The sequence below is a fragment of the Jatropha curcas genome, chromosome 3, assembly GCF_041381405.1.
Source record: "Jatropha curcas cultivar XTBG-Jc1 chromosome 3, XTBG_Jcur_1.0, whole genome shotgun sequence".
Lineage (NCBI taxonomy): Eukaryota > Viridiplantae > Streptophyta > Magnoliopsida > Malpighiales > Euphorbiaceae > Jatropha > Jatropha curcas.
This window is the reverse complement of record NC_143153.1, coordinates 4,233,652-4,250,036: the sequence shown is the minus strand read 5'-3', so window position 1 is coordinate 4,250,036 and position 16,385 is coordinate 4,233,652. Positions and strand designations below refer to the sequence as shown.

At 30.1% G+C, this 16,385-nt stretch overlaps 2 protein-coding genes across 2 annotated transcripts; one reads left to right on the top strand and one right to left on the bottom strand.

Annotated features, from left to right (window-relative positions):
- Positions 1 to 8,196: 8,196 nt before the first annotated feature.
- Positions 8,197 to 9,528, bottom strand: STOMAGEN (stomagen). The gene is made up of 3 exons (XM_089719424.1): positions 9,139 to 9,528; positions 8,786 to 8,832; positions 8,197 to 8,547 (listed from the first exon to the last, which is right to left on the bottom strand). Exons 1-3 carry the CDS (start codon positions 9,203 to 9,205, stop codon positions 8,365 to 8,367), a joined length of 297 nt encoding a protein of 98 aa, XP_089575550.1. The 5' UTR covers positions 9,206 to 9,528; the 3' UTR covers positions 8,197 to 8,364.
- Positions 9,529 to 11,571: 2,043 nt separating this feature from the next.
- On the top strand, positions 11,572 to 14,609 carry NS2 (asparaginyl-tRNA synthetase 2). The gene is made up of 8 exons (XM_012229631.4): positions 11,572 to 12,298; positions 12,408 to 12,644; positions 12,742 to 13,332; positions 13,428 to 13,613; positions 13,708 to 13,772; positions 13,855 to 13,987; positions 14,094 to 14,152; positions 14,294 to 14,609. The coding sequence occupies exons 1-8, from the start codon at positions 11,783 to 11,785 to the stop codon at positions 14,475 to 14,477; spliced, it is 1,971 nt and encodes a 656-aa protein (XP_012085021.1). The 5' UTR covers positions 11,572 to 11,782; the 3' UTR covers positions 14,478 to 14,609.
- Positions 14,610 to 16,385: the final 1,776 nt, after the last annotated feature.

Sequence of the window (16,385 nt, the reverse complement as noted above, 5' to 3'; positions counted from 1 at the left end):
GCAATGGCAATGATGATGTGGCAAGTAATTACACTATCTATATATCTACAATTTTATTAATGATGTGTTCAAATTTTTAATTAGATTGCAACAAATCTATACGACCACATCTCAAATTAAGTAGGAGATTATCTCAATCTCACCACAAATTATTATTATTATTATTATTATTATTATTATTTAAAAAAAAATCACATCCTAAATATCATTGTCAGCAACTTACAAGAATCACTACATTAAGCACAACCATTGGACATTATGCGTTAATCCTCTTCCTCTAGCTAATTGTTTATTGCCCTCGTTTCACGGGCATCATCACCTTCGAAGTGGATGTTTTCTGAATAAAATAAAACTAAGATCTTCAAATTTCTAATAAATAATATGATCCTCTAGGTTAGGGTAGCCCTAATACTTTAAACCAAAACCATATCATCAAAGGTAGATAAGGATTCGCTTGTTTGGTATATATAGTCTGGTAGATACCTAAGGAATTTTTTATTTTTTTCTCACCCTAGATTTAGGGGATCCTTAAAAAATATAGACTTGTAATGTTAGTCTTTGAGGACGACTTAATGGAAATTTTAGGTCACTATCAATGTAGGTAAAAAAAAAAAAAAAAAAAAATCTAAAATTAATTAAATTTATAAATAAATTTATTTCGTATATTGTCGGTTAGAATTTGAGTTTCAGAATCATATTATAGACAAAAAATTTTATATTTATAGGTATTCTATTTAACACAATCACAACTTGTGATATTTGGATTTAAAGAAAAGGAAATTAAAGATTTTTTTTTTTTTTTTGAAGTTTCACCTTAACTTTCAACTGGGGTAAAATTAATTAAAATTTTTAATTAAAAAAAAAAAAGAAAGAGAAAGCTTTATGATGGACCGAAAGTGAAAGACATGTGAGCATCATAAAATTTTTCAAAGATCTTCCATAAAATTTTGAGCATTATACAGGAAAGTGTCCGTCCGACCCCTAAATTTCGGCTATGAAACAAACTAATGAGTTTTAGTTACTAAGACAAAGAATAACAAAATGCAAATTTGACCCGTTTGGCTCCCTGGACTATTCGGTCGGTGTCGGCGGAAAACTGGTCCATTGGACATGATGTTGAGTCATCAAAGTTCATGTCTCTTGTTTCTTTTCTTTTTTTCTTAGTCACATTCATTCAATCTCCAACATAACTTGACTCATATCTGAATTTGCTTTCCAACCTATTATTTCTGATTTGAATTGTTGGATCGCTGTCGCAAAATTAGCTGTTTCGTTTTGATAATTGTTAGTTATTTTGATAGTATTTAGTTATTTGAATAATTTTTAATAAAATATTAAAAATATATGGGTTAATTTTTATAAAACGTTATTTTAATATCTACAAATTAGTTCAAATGCTATATTACCATACTATAAAAAATAAGCTAAATCATTAAAAATACCCCAAAAATAGCGGGTAATTTTAATTGAACCATAAATTAAACTTTTTTCTCCTAGTACCCTGAATTTTAATTTTAGTTATAATAGTGCCCTAATTTTCAAATTGTATCAAATTTAATAAATAAAATATTATTTTCTTTAGACCTATACTCTCTTATTTGAAGTTAACTAAAATTCACTATTAACGATATCCTAACTAATTATAGTGGTTAGAAATTTAAATTTATAAAAGGCAAATAAAATAATAAATTTTAGTTAGTTATAGGCATAAAATATTAGTTTAGATTTTTGTTTTGCAGTTTTTTAAGCATAAAATTTTATTTATACTCAAGTTAAATCTCTCATAAAAATAGATTTTATTTATTATGACGTTATTTTATTTTTAGGAAAGCATTAATTGTTGTTAATATTATATAAATGAATAAAAGATTTTATTTTTAAGATGAATAGATTATTTTTTATTTTAATATTTATACAAATAAACATAAATATTTATTTATTAGTCTAATTTGGGGGAAGAGGTTAAATTGAGTTCCACAAAAATAATATTTTATCCATTATATTGGATACAATTTGAAATTAGAGTGCTATTGTAATTAAAATGAAAGTTCAGGGTACTACTAGAAGAAGTTGGATTTAGAGTGCAATTAAAACTAACTGCAAAGTTTGAGGTATTTTTAACAATTTAGCCATAAAAAATAGCGTTTAGTATTTTGACCAGTCAAAACACTAAAATCTACTTAAAAAGTTGTTACCGAATATGAATGCTGTCATAAATTTTTTAAAAATAACTTTCAAACGCTAATGGGATGTTGAATTAACTCAATATAATTGAACTTTCATAAATGTACAAACTGAATAATAGCCCTTAATTTTTTATTAATAGGTGGTGTTCATAATGTGTTAAGTGAAGTTCACAGTGCAATTAGAATTAATATGGAGACGATATAATACGTTTTCATGTCAAAACTTTAAACACGGATCCAATCCACTTAATAAATGACTTATATAATACAATATAACAACTTGTTTTATATTGAACATAATGGTTTATAGTAGAAAAAATTAAAAATATTATTTGAGAGTTATTACAAAGTAAATCTCAAGACTGTGTTTAAGAAAAAAACTTTATCCATCTATGATCTTTTTTTCTTATCTAAAAGAAAATACAATTTTTTTTTTTTTGTTTATATAGAAGAAATAACACTATTTATATTCACTTGAACTCGATACAATCAGATAACTACCGGATTGGCATGAAAATTTTAAATTTTATTCATTTATATATAAACCTTTTATATTTTTTACTCTTTAACTTTTGAAAATTTCTTTTAATCGCTTTGATTTTTAGTTCTGGCTCCACTATCGATCAGTCACAAATTTACAATTAAATTAACACAATAATGACATGAATACAATAAAACTAAATCCAAAGTATTGCCACCCCTATCTTAATAGGCGGGCATGACATCGACATCCATCATTCATTGATAGAAATTTCAAATTTGTCATTTAGAAAGAAAAGAAAAAAAAAAGAAAATCAAAATTTCCAAGGCAAATCTTGTGCTTAGCCTTGGGCCCGGTTTGGTAAATTCGATTCTAAATATGGCATATTTTCTAGGATAAGTATATTTTTAGTTTCTGAATTTTCATTTTTTTTTTCTACTCGGGTGTTTCAACGGAAAATGATAACGATTGAATGTCTTGTAAAATTTTGTAATTGAGTGTTTCTGAATAACGTGGTTAACTGAAAACTGATTTATACACGCATGGGTCCAATTTTTGCAAAGCTGACAGCTAACGTGGCATCCAACTTAGCCACATCATGAAACAAATCGGATACCGCATGGATTAAGCTTTAAAATTCTATAATAGTCCAATTGTACACATTAAGCAAAGTTTTATCTCCTTTACAATCAGACTTTTTCATATTGATCTTTAAAATTTCACAAATCTCTTCTCTTTCTCTTTCCTCTTGTTTTTTTCTTTCTCTCTCTTTTTCCTCATTTCTTCTTAGTCTCCTAAAAACCCATTTGCATTGTAAAACCCTACTAATAACTATAGCCATTGCTTTCTTCATAATAATAATAATAATAATAATAATAATAATAATAACTATATCCATTGTTAAGGATATTATGAAGTGATAGACGAGTATTAATTGGAAATTAGGAAGATGCAACAAAGGTTTAGTCTTTAATTTATGGATTTGATTCTTACAAGTTTGTACTATTATCTTTTTTTGTATAATATCTAGATTTGATTCTTTAATTTCTTTAGTTTCTTTTTTTAAAGTTGATTTTTAGCTTTAATCTCTGGGTTTAACTTGAAAATCTTTAGTTTTTCTAATTTTTAGATTTAATTTCTCAGTTTGATAATATGAAATCCATATTTGGAATTGAAAACTTGTCAAGACGAACAATATATGTGTAGCAACTTTAAACAAATTGCTCCAAAAGTATAATGTTATTCTTGATAAAGTTGAAACGTTTGGTTCTCGCAAGGAACACTTGCCGTTTGAAGAATCTACAGCATCACTTATTTCAAAATCTATAGACCTAGACCCTTTCATATCATGGCAAGTGCATGTGTTCAAGTATAAATTAGTTTCAATGAGAAATATTGAGTTGCATGCATTTAGTTTATTATTGAAGTGATTCAAGAATGGTGTGATTCTAAAAAATAATTTTGTTATCAACAAACCACCATTGTCGAAGCTTGATGGATTTTAATGGGTTTTCTAGTTCTTGATGGATCATTATTCATTTTTTTTTAATTTTCATCTCTTTTTCTTTGGTAATTTTCTAGAGTTCAATATTATTAATAAGTTCTTTTTCCAATTTTCTGTTTGGTTTGTTCTTGTGGAGTCAATTTTTCTATTACAATAGTTTTGTTCTTGATGAGTTGTTACGTGTGTTTCTTAATTTTTTGGATAATTTTTTTGGAGAATTTTATGTTTATACATTGTTCTCATCTTCTTCCTTTTGAAACTTTTTCAAAAATTTGCTTGTTTATTAGTGTTTGATGGATTTATAGTTCTTAAATAGTTCATGAGACCTACATCTCAGAGAGAATCAGAAAGATTTATTAATTTTAAATTTTTTAGGCTGGCTTAGAGATTTGATGGAATGGGATAAAGAAGGAGGTTGTTACTGTTAGATTAATGTTTTGATACCACTTGTTGGATATCAGCGCAGTAATAAACTCCAAGATACAAAAAATAATAACGGGAAAGGCAACCGAAATAATGTTAATACAAAATACCAAATAATATTGTATTAATAAGAAGCAAACTTTCACAAAACTTAAGGAAAAAATTACTTACTTGCTTCTTTGGCTTGGTTTTTGCTTGGTGCTTACAAATGAGAGGAGGGGTGGTATTTATAGGCATTTCCACCTCCTCAATGTACGGCTAAGATTTGCTTACAAAAATGGACGGTCTAGATTACAAGAAATATTCTAGAGTTAGATAGATATTTCACAAAATATTTTTAAGTGGGAGTATTCTAGAATGCCCTAGGTATTTACACATTTTGTGGGCTTGGATCAACTATCTTTGGGTTAAAGGTTTTTCAAGTCTTGGCTTATTATAGCACTGCACTTTGGTGGTGACTTTTCTAAATTAATCGGTGATATTTAATAGTTACACAAAAAAAAAATGGAGGTTAAAAATATTAATTCCTCAAAGTCCACCTCATATTTAGCTTATTTAACAAATTAAAGAGCTTTTTATACACATGAGTTGCCACGTGTTAAAAAAAGTGGGTCCTAAAATTGTACAATCATATTTTCAGTTGGCCAGGACAGCCCAAAACACTCCATCGTTTTCGTTTTCCATTCAGACACTAAGAGCTTATTTGGAATAAATGAATTCCACAAAATTTGGTGGAATTCATTTGGAAATTCAAAATTGTGTTTGGAATGAAAAAAAAATACAGATTTGAATTCTACGAATTGAATTCTATGAAATTGAGCATGACTAACTCAAATTCTACTAAAAATGATGGAATTTGTAAATAAATTTCACAAAATTGACTATTAAAATGTTTATTGATAAAATTACCCTCCATTATAAACTCAATTATTTTTACTTTTTTTTTTCCTTTTTGTTTATTTTCTTTGAAAAATTCCAAACTGTAATAACATTATTATCTTTTTAATCCAATAATAACGTTAGTTTATATTTATATATATATTTTTTTGAAAAATATCAATCCAATAATTACGTTTTTGTTAAAGAATAGTAATAATGTTAGTTATTATTACTCTGAAACTATAAAAACTGATAATCAACAATTGTTTTTAAGTGTAATTAAAAACAATAGTAACATTTTTAACATGTTTTTTAGTTTGCAAATTAATTGCTTAAATCAACAAAATTTTCTACATCAATTAAAAATAATTATTATGATTATTATTACCGCTCATATTATTAATTAATTAATTAATTAGCGTGGAATATTAGTGCAGTTATTTATATGAAATTTATTATTTATATTTTAATAAAAAAATGACAAGTTATTATATTGTATATAATAAATATAATTGGTATTTGATATTTATTTTTATTAAATTATTATGTCAAGGGTGTTATAAGAAATAAAGACAAATGAATTTTCATTTAAGAATTTATTCTAAACATAATTTTGTAGAGTTAATTGAATTCCTTATTTTAAATTGTAGCATATCAAACATGATAAATTCATTTACAAATAAATTCTACTATCACGATTCATTTATTTCAAATGGACTGCAAAATAGAAAAAAAAAAAAAATTTTGAGCCACTAAAGATTTAATTATCCCTTTCAGGAAGTCCCCAATGAAATTCTATTTGGGCTTATGATTCATGAAACATTTCAGCCCAAGAGATTCTCCATTTGGGCTTTGCCTGTCTCTCTTATGTTCTATTATTTCTTTCTTTTATTTTCTTCTTAAAGTAGGTTTCTATCGTATATGAAAATGAAATCACTATTTTATTTCTCATAAAAAAAATTTATATCAATGGAAATTTTTTAGGATATTACTTACTATCATGGGCATTTTTTTTCTCTTGTAAATAAAATTCATGCTTCATAATTTTCCTCTCTTGGAAGTAAGTTATTATTTTTTTAAGAAGTAAAGTATGATAAATAAAATAATACCACTTTTGATAAATGAAGTTGGTAAAAAGAAAATTTAGCACAAGCATCATCCTCCTTTCTGAAAAGCTATGACACTGTAATAACAGCCTAACTGATTTTTTTTTTTTTTTTCATATACCTTTATTATAAAGTTCAAGTGCCAATTTATATATTTTGCCTTGAATGTATGTAATGGTTTGATCATGTCTTATATTTGCTCCGGCTCATAAATACGACATATTAATTATAGAGAGTAGTACTAAAGGACAAAGCGATAGGTGCAACGTCAAAGGCTGATAAGTAAAGTCATGATGTGATAGTGTACACAATGATGTGATTAAAAATGATTTTAAAATATGAAAACTCGTTGAGGAAAATTATAAATATTTTTTAATGTTAATTATATTTTTTAAGAACATTGATTCATTTTTTTTTATTATTATTGAAATGGAATTGATCCCGTTAATTAAAGTTTTTAGATACATCTAAAATCACATGATAGGGCATTATCTCGAAAGACACACTAGCTCTTGACATCTGTACGAACGAAAATGAATGATTCATGTAGTTTATCCCAACCAATTTACAATTATGATTTAGTTTTTGTAATTGGAAGTACGTAAATTAAATGAGCCTAGAGCCAATACTAAGTGTGAGTCGTGGAAAAGAGTCGGGCGGTTCGGGTCTCCGAGTCCATGAATAGATCTTAACATGAGCAGCTAGCATGTGGAAAACATTCCGGGCACCCAAGAAAAGTGTAATTCAAAAACAAGTGGGCAGAAAGAGGTTGTCTAAGGAAAGTGAAAAGTGCTAAGAAAGGGCCAAATGCATTCAAGTTTGCGAAATTGGCAGCATCTGCTTTCTTTTATTTTGTACAGTAAAAATTGAAAACCAAAAATATAGAGTTGGGTCATTCAAACCCTAATTATCTTCTGGCATTATTACCAAATTTTTCAGATTTTCCACTTGGAGCAATTAATTGGTGTTCAAACAAGCTGGCCCATGTGATTCCTTTGTTTTCTTATATCTTAATTTTGGGACCACTCCAAATGTACCTATTTGCAGATTGCAGATTGCAGATTCTTCCACCTTCCATTTCTCTTTCTAATTTTTACCCTTTCAAATGCATTTTCTTTATTTTCTAGAAACTCATCATTTTTAATTATTTGCTTCTACTTTAATTATATTTCTCCAACCTATCATTCTCTTCCTTTTCAATGTTTGATTGCATAATCATGTTAATTCAATTTCAAAATTTAAAAATATAAATATTTTAATATAAAAAGTTCAAATAATTCTAATACTAAGGGGCTATTTAGCAAAATTAGTTATATCGGTAGATATTAACTGTTTTGTTAAGGTTTGTGTTTAGCAGTTAGCTGTTTGAGTAGCTTTTCATAAAATACTAAAAAATTGAAGTTATATGAGTTAACTTTTCACAAAACCCTGCTTTAATTTCTAAAAATTAATTTAAATATTATGTTACTGAACCTATTTAGAATAACATTTAGTCAAAATGCTAAAAACTACTTATAAAGCAGTCGCGGAACACAACCTCAATTAAAAAAAGCAAGGATTCTAAAATTGGCTACTTTATTTCTTCTGTTAATACAAAAAGAGATAGAAGAATAATAATAATGAGAAGAAGAAGAACTTAGGAAATATTTTTCTCAAGAAATTACATATGACATTGGAATAACAGGCAAAAATTTATGCATCCAATGGATGCTAAGACACCTAATTTATAATTTTTAAAATTTCACCACCACAAGAACAAGAAATAATAGAAAATAAAAATATTTATCACCTATGACAAACACACTTGTAGTGATATGCACTGTTGATTGGGTCATTTCCTTCCACAGGAACTTGCTCAGCCCTACACTTGTATTTGCATCCTCTACACTCATTGTAAGTGCATGTTGGAGCTGTTGATCCTATCATCAGTCTCCTTGAATTCCTTGAACTCTCTTCTTTACTGCCACCCTGCACAATTTTTAAGTTTTCAAATCAAAATGTTCTAAAAGTTACAACAAAATCAATTAACAATATTATAATAATATTTTTAAAAAAAATTATTTCTTGATTTGTAAACATATTATATTTTGAATAAGTGATACTGAACTCAACTCAGTTTTGGAAGATTGCGAGTTTAAATACAGTCAGAGTGAAATTAAAAGAAAAAAAAAATTCTTCGATGAAAAATCTTGTTAATTAATCTTACCTGTATTGGATGATAACTAGTAATTATTGTTTGAGTAATTCTGGATCCTGCAACATATACAAATATTAGATATGTAATAATATCAATTTCCATTTAATTAAGCAATTAAGTCTGATGGATTACGAAGGAGAAAAGAAAAATAAAAAAAAGAAGAATAATTACAATATATAAATATATTCTTGGCAACCAAACACAATGAAGATAAGATACAGTAGATCTATCTTGTAATACAATGCAAGAAATTAAGAACTAAGTGAAATTATGTTCTTACATATAACATATATGAGAAAAAATTAATAATAAGAAAGAGAGTAAAATTTAAAGAATTGTAGCAAGTGGGATTTGGTTATAACCTTGAGTAACATATGCTGCAAGGAAAAGGCAGAAGAAGAGTAAGTTGCATAGTTTAATATTTGCCATGTTTCTTTTCTCTTCTCTTTATTGGATTGAAGGACTTTGGTAATATGAACAGAAAGAAAGAAAGAAAGAAAGAAAATATTGAGACAGAGAGACAAGAAGAAGAGATTAGAGAGTTGTGGTCAATTAATGACCATAAAAGATAGACTGAGTAAAAACTCAGAGGGACCCCAAAAACTTTTAAAACCGACAGATTGCCTGCTCTTATTTCGAAAACTACCAAAAGGCCCTTATTCTTTCGTCGTTTTGTTCTCCAAAATACGATTTGCAAGGGGTTAAATTGGAATTCTAGTGAATTAGAGAATCATTTTGATTTTTTCATATCATGCATGGTAGTAGAATATATATGATTGAGTTTGTATGAGGGTGAAGAAGAGACATATCTCTCACCCACCCACCCACCAAAGGGCTTTGAGGGTAGGAAACTGATGCCCACTCCACAGTAATATATTATATAGAGAGACCACAAGTTTCGACATACCCAAAATAAATACTCTAAGCCTGTATATTATCCTCTGTCTTTCTTTGTTTAGAGGCATCGGGAATGCTCCTGTCTCATCTCTCGCTTTCCATACTTTAGACATTCATTTATGGTCTATCTATGCATATATGTTTGGAACAAAAAATAAAAGTTACTGTAATTGGGTAAATGGGTAAGTTTCACATCACACAAATAGGGATAGAAGAGGGGCAGTATTTTATTTTTCCAACGTCGATACTTCCTGATTTGTTTAAGGGATTGATTTGCCTAGATCTAATCTATGAGCTCATTTATGAACATAAAACGAGAAGAGCGCACTCTCATGTCCCGGAAATAGGCAGCCATAGAGATGTGTTGTCCTCTTCCTACAACCAAAACGACTCTTAGTAATTTATATCTCGACTATTGCATCAATAAGAATGCAGTGGATGCGATACTTGGTATGGATCGCAAAATTCGCAACCTGTAATGTAACTATAGCTCTACCAAGTGAGCTATACCTTCAAGCCAAGTGAAGCATCGTGAAAAATGATTTTTTTATTGAAATGATAGTATTTTTGATTACACATTAAGCAAAAAAAAAAAAAAAAGAAAAAGAAAAAAAAAGATAAAGTACTTATAATTTTTAAAAAATTTTTATTTCCATTGGATTTGTCCATGAGTTAGAACACATATCATATCTTGGTAAGTTTAATCCTCTATTTAAAGTGGATTTTCAACATAAGGTAAAGGGATTTGAACACGTGTTTTAAAAGAAATTTTCAATAAACTTGAAGAATATATGATTATTAAAATGGTGGAATATATGATCAGCAATATTGATTGGAGTGATAAGCAACTTTAGTTTTTATTAGATGTTAAAAAAATTGAAAATTATTATTTCAAAAGTTATACTAACTATATATCCAATTAATAATTTGTTTAAAAAAAATAAAAATTTCAAAAATTAATATTACTAGTGTAGAGAAATGTGCAATATCACTAAATCCTTAACCTTAAAGATATAATAAGTGCCTATTAAATTTTGAGGTATCATAAGATATATATATATATACACATGACTGTTTGTATATATTTTAGCCTTATTAAAATTTTAAATGGACTTGAATATGGGTAATTCAAAATTGAGGAATACGGTTTCTGTCCCTACACACAATAATTATTGCAATGGGCAAGTTTAAATGAGTTTTATAATTGAATTTCAATTATTTTTATAAGATTTTATTTCATTTTATTTAATACTTCATCAAACGATTGGTCAATTTTTGCCAACCAACTTCACTTATAACAGTATATTTGGTTTAATTAGGGCGTGCTATCTTATGTAATAATGTCTTTAGGTACATTCAGACAATGGTCAGATATCTTACTTTTATTCAAAATTTGCCTAAAACCTACAATTATGTACTTTCTTTGTCAACATGCATTGTCAAACGACACAGACATGACATTTTATCATTAAAATGGTGCATTAAATATGGTTGGTTTGATTACTTAAGTCTACTGACTAATTTAAATTTGAAAAGAAAAAAAAAAATTGGTTATTTATTTTGTAATTGTGTTTGATTTACCTTAGTAAAAATAAATATATCAATATCTATTTGAAAAATAAAACATGATTAGATTCTTTTTAGAGTCCAATAAGTCCAGATCAAATTATCCAAAATAAAAATAAATAAAGAAAGCAAATAAGAAAGGAGACTGTATGCATGTACACACACTTGGGCCACAAATTTGTTGCTGAGCCCAAAAGAGAAAGCCCATTTGAACGTTGCCTCTGTTTTGGGTTGGCAGTTTGACTTTTAAGTTCCCGCGAATGTCCAGCCTTGAAGAATACCAAACTTTGCCGCTCACGTTTCTCCCTTTCTTTCACTCTAAATAAAATTTCTATATTTGATATCAAATCTCTGAAACAATTAATCCCTTTCCTTTCCTCCCATTCTCTTCCTTCTTCAAGAAATCAATTCCAAAGCAAAGCATCCTTCTTCTTCTATATCATTATCGCCACAACCACCATTTCCCTTAATCTGTTTCAGCATAATCCATTCACTTTCCAATTCCCAATTCAGAAAACCCACAACTTTTCTTAATCCAAAAAAATGGCATCCCAAGAACCTACTATTCTCTCTGAAAAATCTAAAACGGAAGCTCAAGAACCCAAAACGACACCACAAGAACAGAAAACGACATCTCAAGAAGCAGGAGATTCCCAGCTTCCTCTGATCCCACCATTTAAGTACTCGAAAAGAGTAGTCCTTAAAACCATACTAGAACGAGACGATGGTGGGGTTGGCTTGGCAGGAGAAAGAGTTGTGATAGGAGGGTGGGTTAAGTCTTTTAAGGAGGTGAAAAAAGACTCTCTGCCATCATCATTAGCAGAGGGTCATGAAAGCGATATTGTCTCTCCAGGGCATAAAGATGTAAGCTGCATGGAGATTCTTCAAACTCGTCTACCTTTAATTAGGTCAATAGCAAAGATTTTTGGTGGTGGGGGAAGCAACCCAATTCGTGCAAAGTTGGAGCCTCAGCAGCCTGTAACCTCTATACCTAAACCAGCTTTGTCTTCAATCGTTAACTTGCTTGTTAGCGATGGTTCTTGTGTTGCAACTCTTCAGGTACTTTAACTCGAACTGAGCTGAATCAAGTTTTATTTTACATGCTTGAGTTTTATTGAATCCAATACTATCAAAGCCAAATGTTTGACATATGTCAAAAATTTTTCAGGTTATTATAGAGTTGTCTGAAGGTTTTCCCATCCGATCTCTGCCTATTGGAACTTGTATATTAGCTGAAGGTGTCCTGAAAGTTTTATCAACGGTAGGAAAACGTGGTATTGAGTTTAAAGCAGAGAAAATTCATCATATAGGAACAATAGAAGAGGACAAATATCCATTATCAAGGAAGCGATTGCCATTGGAGACCTTGAGAGACTGTTCCCATTTTCGGCCCCGAACTACTACTGTGAGTTGCAATTGCAATCTGTTATCCCCAAAAATTTATGAAATAAATTTGCAATTTTGTTTTTCATGTTGATGTTTTTTTTTTGTACACTATGTAGGTGGCATCTGTTATGCGAATCCGAAGTGCCCTGACTTTTGCAACTTACACATTCTTCCAAAATAATGGGTTTCTCAGTGTGCAAGTTCCCATCATAACAATCACAGATGGTGAAGGATTTAGCGAGAAGTTTCGAGTTACAACTCTTTCTGGAACAGAAGTTAAAAAGGAGTATCCCAAGATTACTACTGATGATACTGAAGGTGTTAGTTTTGAAACTGTCAAGGCTGCATTAAAAGAGAAGAATACTTTGGTTCAACAACTCAAGAGAAGTGATAGCAATAGAGAGGCTTTGCTTGCGGCCGAAGAGGATTTGCTAAAAATAACTCAATTGGCATCACTAATAGAAGCAAAAAGAAAACTGAAATCAGAAACTTTAAGCAAGGCTAGTGAAGTTCATGTTCCTGAAGATTTCTTTTCTCAACAGACTTATTTAACTGTTTCTGGTCTCCTTCATCTGGAAAGCTATGCTTCTGCTCTTGGCAATGTCTACGCTTTTGGACCCAGATTTCGAGCAGATAGAAGAGGATCAGCTAAACAATTGCCAGAGATGTGGATAGTTGAAGCTGAAATTGCCTTTTCCCAATTAGAGGTGTAAAAATCAACGGTTTCTTTCAGTATGAACGATATGTTTAGTACTGTTGTTTCAGCAACTAACGGATTTCTATTGTTTCTTGGGTTTCTCAGGATGCAATGAACTGTGCGGAAGACTACTTCAAGTTCCTCTGCAAATGGGTTTTAGAAAATTGTTCAGAAGACATGAAATTTATTTCCAAACGTATTGACAAAAACAGAATCAATCTTCTTGAAGCAATGTCACGATGTGCATATGAAAGGATCACTTACATGGAAGCAGTGAACATTCTGAAAAAGGCAAGTTAGTTGCATCAATCCATTTCATTACAGTACTAACAAATACATTAACCTCTAACAAGTTTACCAAAATGTTTTGAATTTTGTCAAGTAGGTTACTGATAGAAAATTTGATATTCAGCCCGAATGGGATGCTCCTCTAACATCCCAACATCTAAGGTATGAAGTGAAATATCTTACATTTGTCAGGTGGATACACTGTCATCTTTTGGTACTTACATTATATTTAACGGATTGGCAGTTGTTTGACCGATGAAATCTACAGTAGGAAGCCTGTAATTATATACAATTATCCTAAAGGACTTAAACCGTTTTATGCACGCTTAAACGATGATGGGCAAACAGTTGCAGCATTTGACATGATTATACCCAAGGTAAGCTAAAAAAAATAAAAGAAAAAGAAAATTCAAATCCTAGTTTAATATGTAAAGAGTATTCATAAAAGTGGATGGGATTTTTTTTTTCCGAATTTTTTTGCAGGGTGGAATATTGATCACTGGAACCCAAAATGAGGAACGTTTCAATATGCTAAATACAAGGTAATACTAATTTGTTTCTTAAGATTATAAGTACATATGCATACATAAGTTTTTAGAATTTAAGATAAAAAAATTCTTGAATGTTTGTTTCTATAAAAAAATTCTTGAATGTTTGTTTCTAATTAATTAACTTGGTTGCAGGATAAATGAACTAGGGTTGGCAAGAGAGCAGTATGAATGGTACTTAGATCTGCGAAGGCATGGAACAGTTAAAACATCTGGTTTTAGTGCTTGGTTTGATCTTTTGGTTCTGTTTGCTACTGCCATTCCTGATGTTAGAGATGCAATCCCTTTTCCTAGAAGCAGTGGCAAAGTTAACAACTAATTATGTAATTTTAGCATAATCTGAAAGAAATGATAAAAAATAAACAAAAGGAGGTACATGTATATAATATATACGATTGACCTTATGTATATGTTATTGAAAGTTGAAATAAAATTATTCCAAGTTTGTGCATATATCTCTAAAAGCTTCTTTTTGATCTGAATTCATTATTTAGAAGTATTCTCAATCTTTATGATGCGATGTTGGTGTTAAATTATGTCATTAACCACGTTAACTAGTTCACCAATATTGATCGATGTTCATTGAATTTCATTATAGATATGAGATGGGTAAGTGATGAAATGCAAAATTATCAAATCAGTTAATTAATTAATGCCTTTAACTTTATGGAAATTGGAATTCATGTCAAACACCAACAACTACTAAGAGTTAGAATTTGAAATAGAGGAGTTTTTTTTTTTTTTTTAATAATAAAACTAAAAATAAAAGAAATAATATTAGATATTTTTGTATGAAAGATCATCCAAGCTTTTGATCTATGAGTATTTGTAATGTTTGATATTATAATTAATGAATTATATATTTAAAAAAAAGAAATAATGGAGATAAACACAATCCAAAGAATAAGATGAAGATACCTACTAAAATGACAGTCAATTCTCATTTTAAGATGCAAAATGAAATGTATGCTGAATATCAAATCCATTTATAATTTTATAACTGTTGACTCCAAGATAATGCCACAAATCATGCTAATAAACCTTTAATTATGATTTGTGGTATATTATTACAAGATTATAGATTTAATATTTGTGTTCATGATTTGTGGCATCAAATTAGAGTCAATAGTTCTTGTTCGCTTAGCGGGCCTTCGGGCATGTTTGTGGAACCAGTTAACGGGTCTCAGTTGCCAATGGACAAGGGGGATCAGGTAAGTGATGTTATTGGACTTGGGTCTATTGCGGATGGGGCTCTCCAAGCTTCACGTGATGTTACTTTGGGTGTTGACTTGGCAAAGACCACTGCGCCTCCTTCTGTGGGTGCAGGTTTGAATATGGTTAAGGATGGGTCTCATAGTCGGGTCCTGCGGTGTGTTGACAAGTTGAAAGATCCTGACCTGCCTGACCCACTAGTCATTGCTGAGTTTTCTTTGATTTTACAAGCACAGTTTGCTGGTATTGGTGGGGTTGGTGCTGACTACGTGGCATCAGGTTCTTTTTCTAGTGACGATAATGAAGAGCCGTTTTCTGGTGGTGTTGCGGCTGGAGGTACTGTATTGTCCGACCGTCACTCTCGTAGTCGTAGCCCTAGCCCTCAGCAGTCTCATTGAAAGGAGTTTTTCTTGTGTTCTTTTTTTAATTCATTTTTTATGGATTTAAAAGTTATTATTTGGAATTGTGGTGGTGCGGCTAAAAGGGGTTATAGAATTCAGGTTAAGGAGTTTCATCAATTGCACAGACCTGATATTTGATTATTGTGTAGCCTCGTATCTCTGATGCTCGTGCTATTTCTGTAGCTCGTAAGCTTGATTTTTTGAATTTAATCTTTCTCATCCTGTTGGTTTTGCTGGTGGTGTTGGATTTTGTGGCAAAATTATTCTTGTAGTATTCATGAGCTGTAAGTTAATTCTCAATTTGTGCATTGTTCTATATTTGTGCCTGGTTATAATGTTTGGTTTTTAACTATTGTTTATACTAGTCTTGTCCATTCTCAGAAGGATTTATTTTGGTCTCAGATGTTTGATATTGCTGGTCAAATGGTTGTGCCTTGGGTGCGCCTTGGTGATTTTAATGATATTGCTAGCCCCGTGGAGAAGATAGGTGGTGTTGTTGCTTCTGTTTTAAATTGTAGGCGCTTTTTGGATAATTGGGACTGTTGTTCCTTGATGGATTTGGGTTGGTCAAGGTGTCAGTTCACATGGACTCATTCTATTGTCGGTGTTAGGGT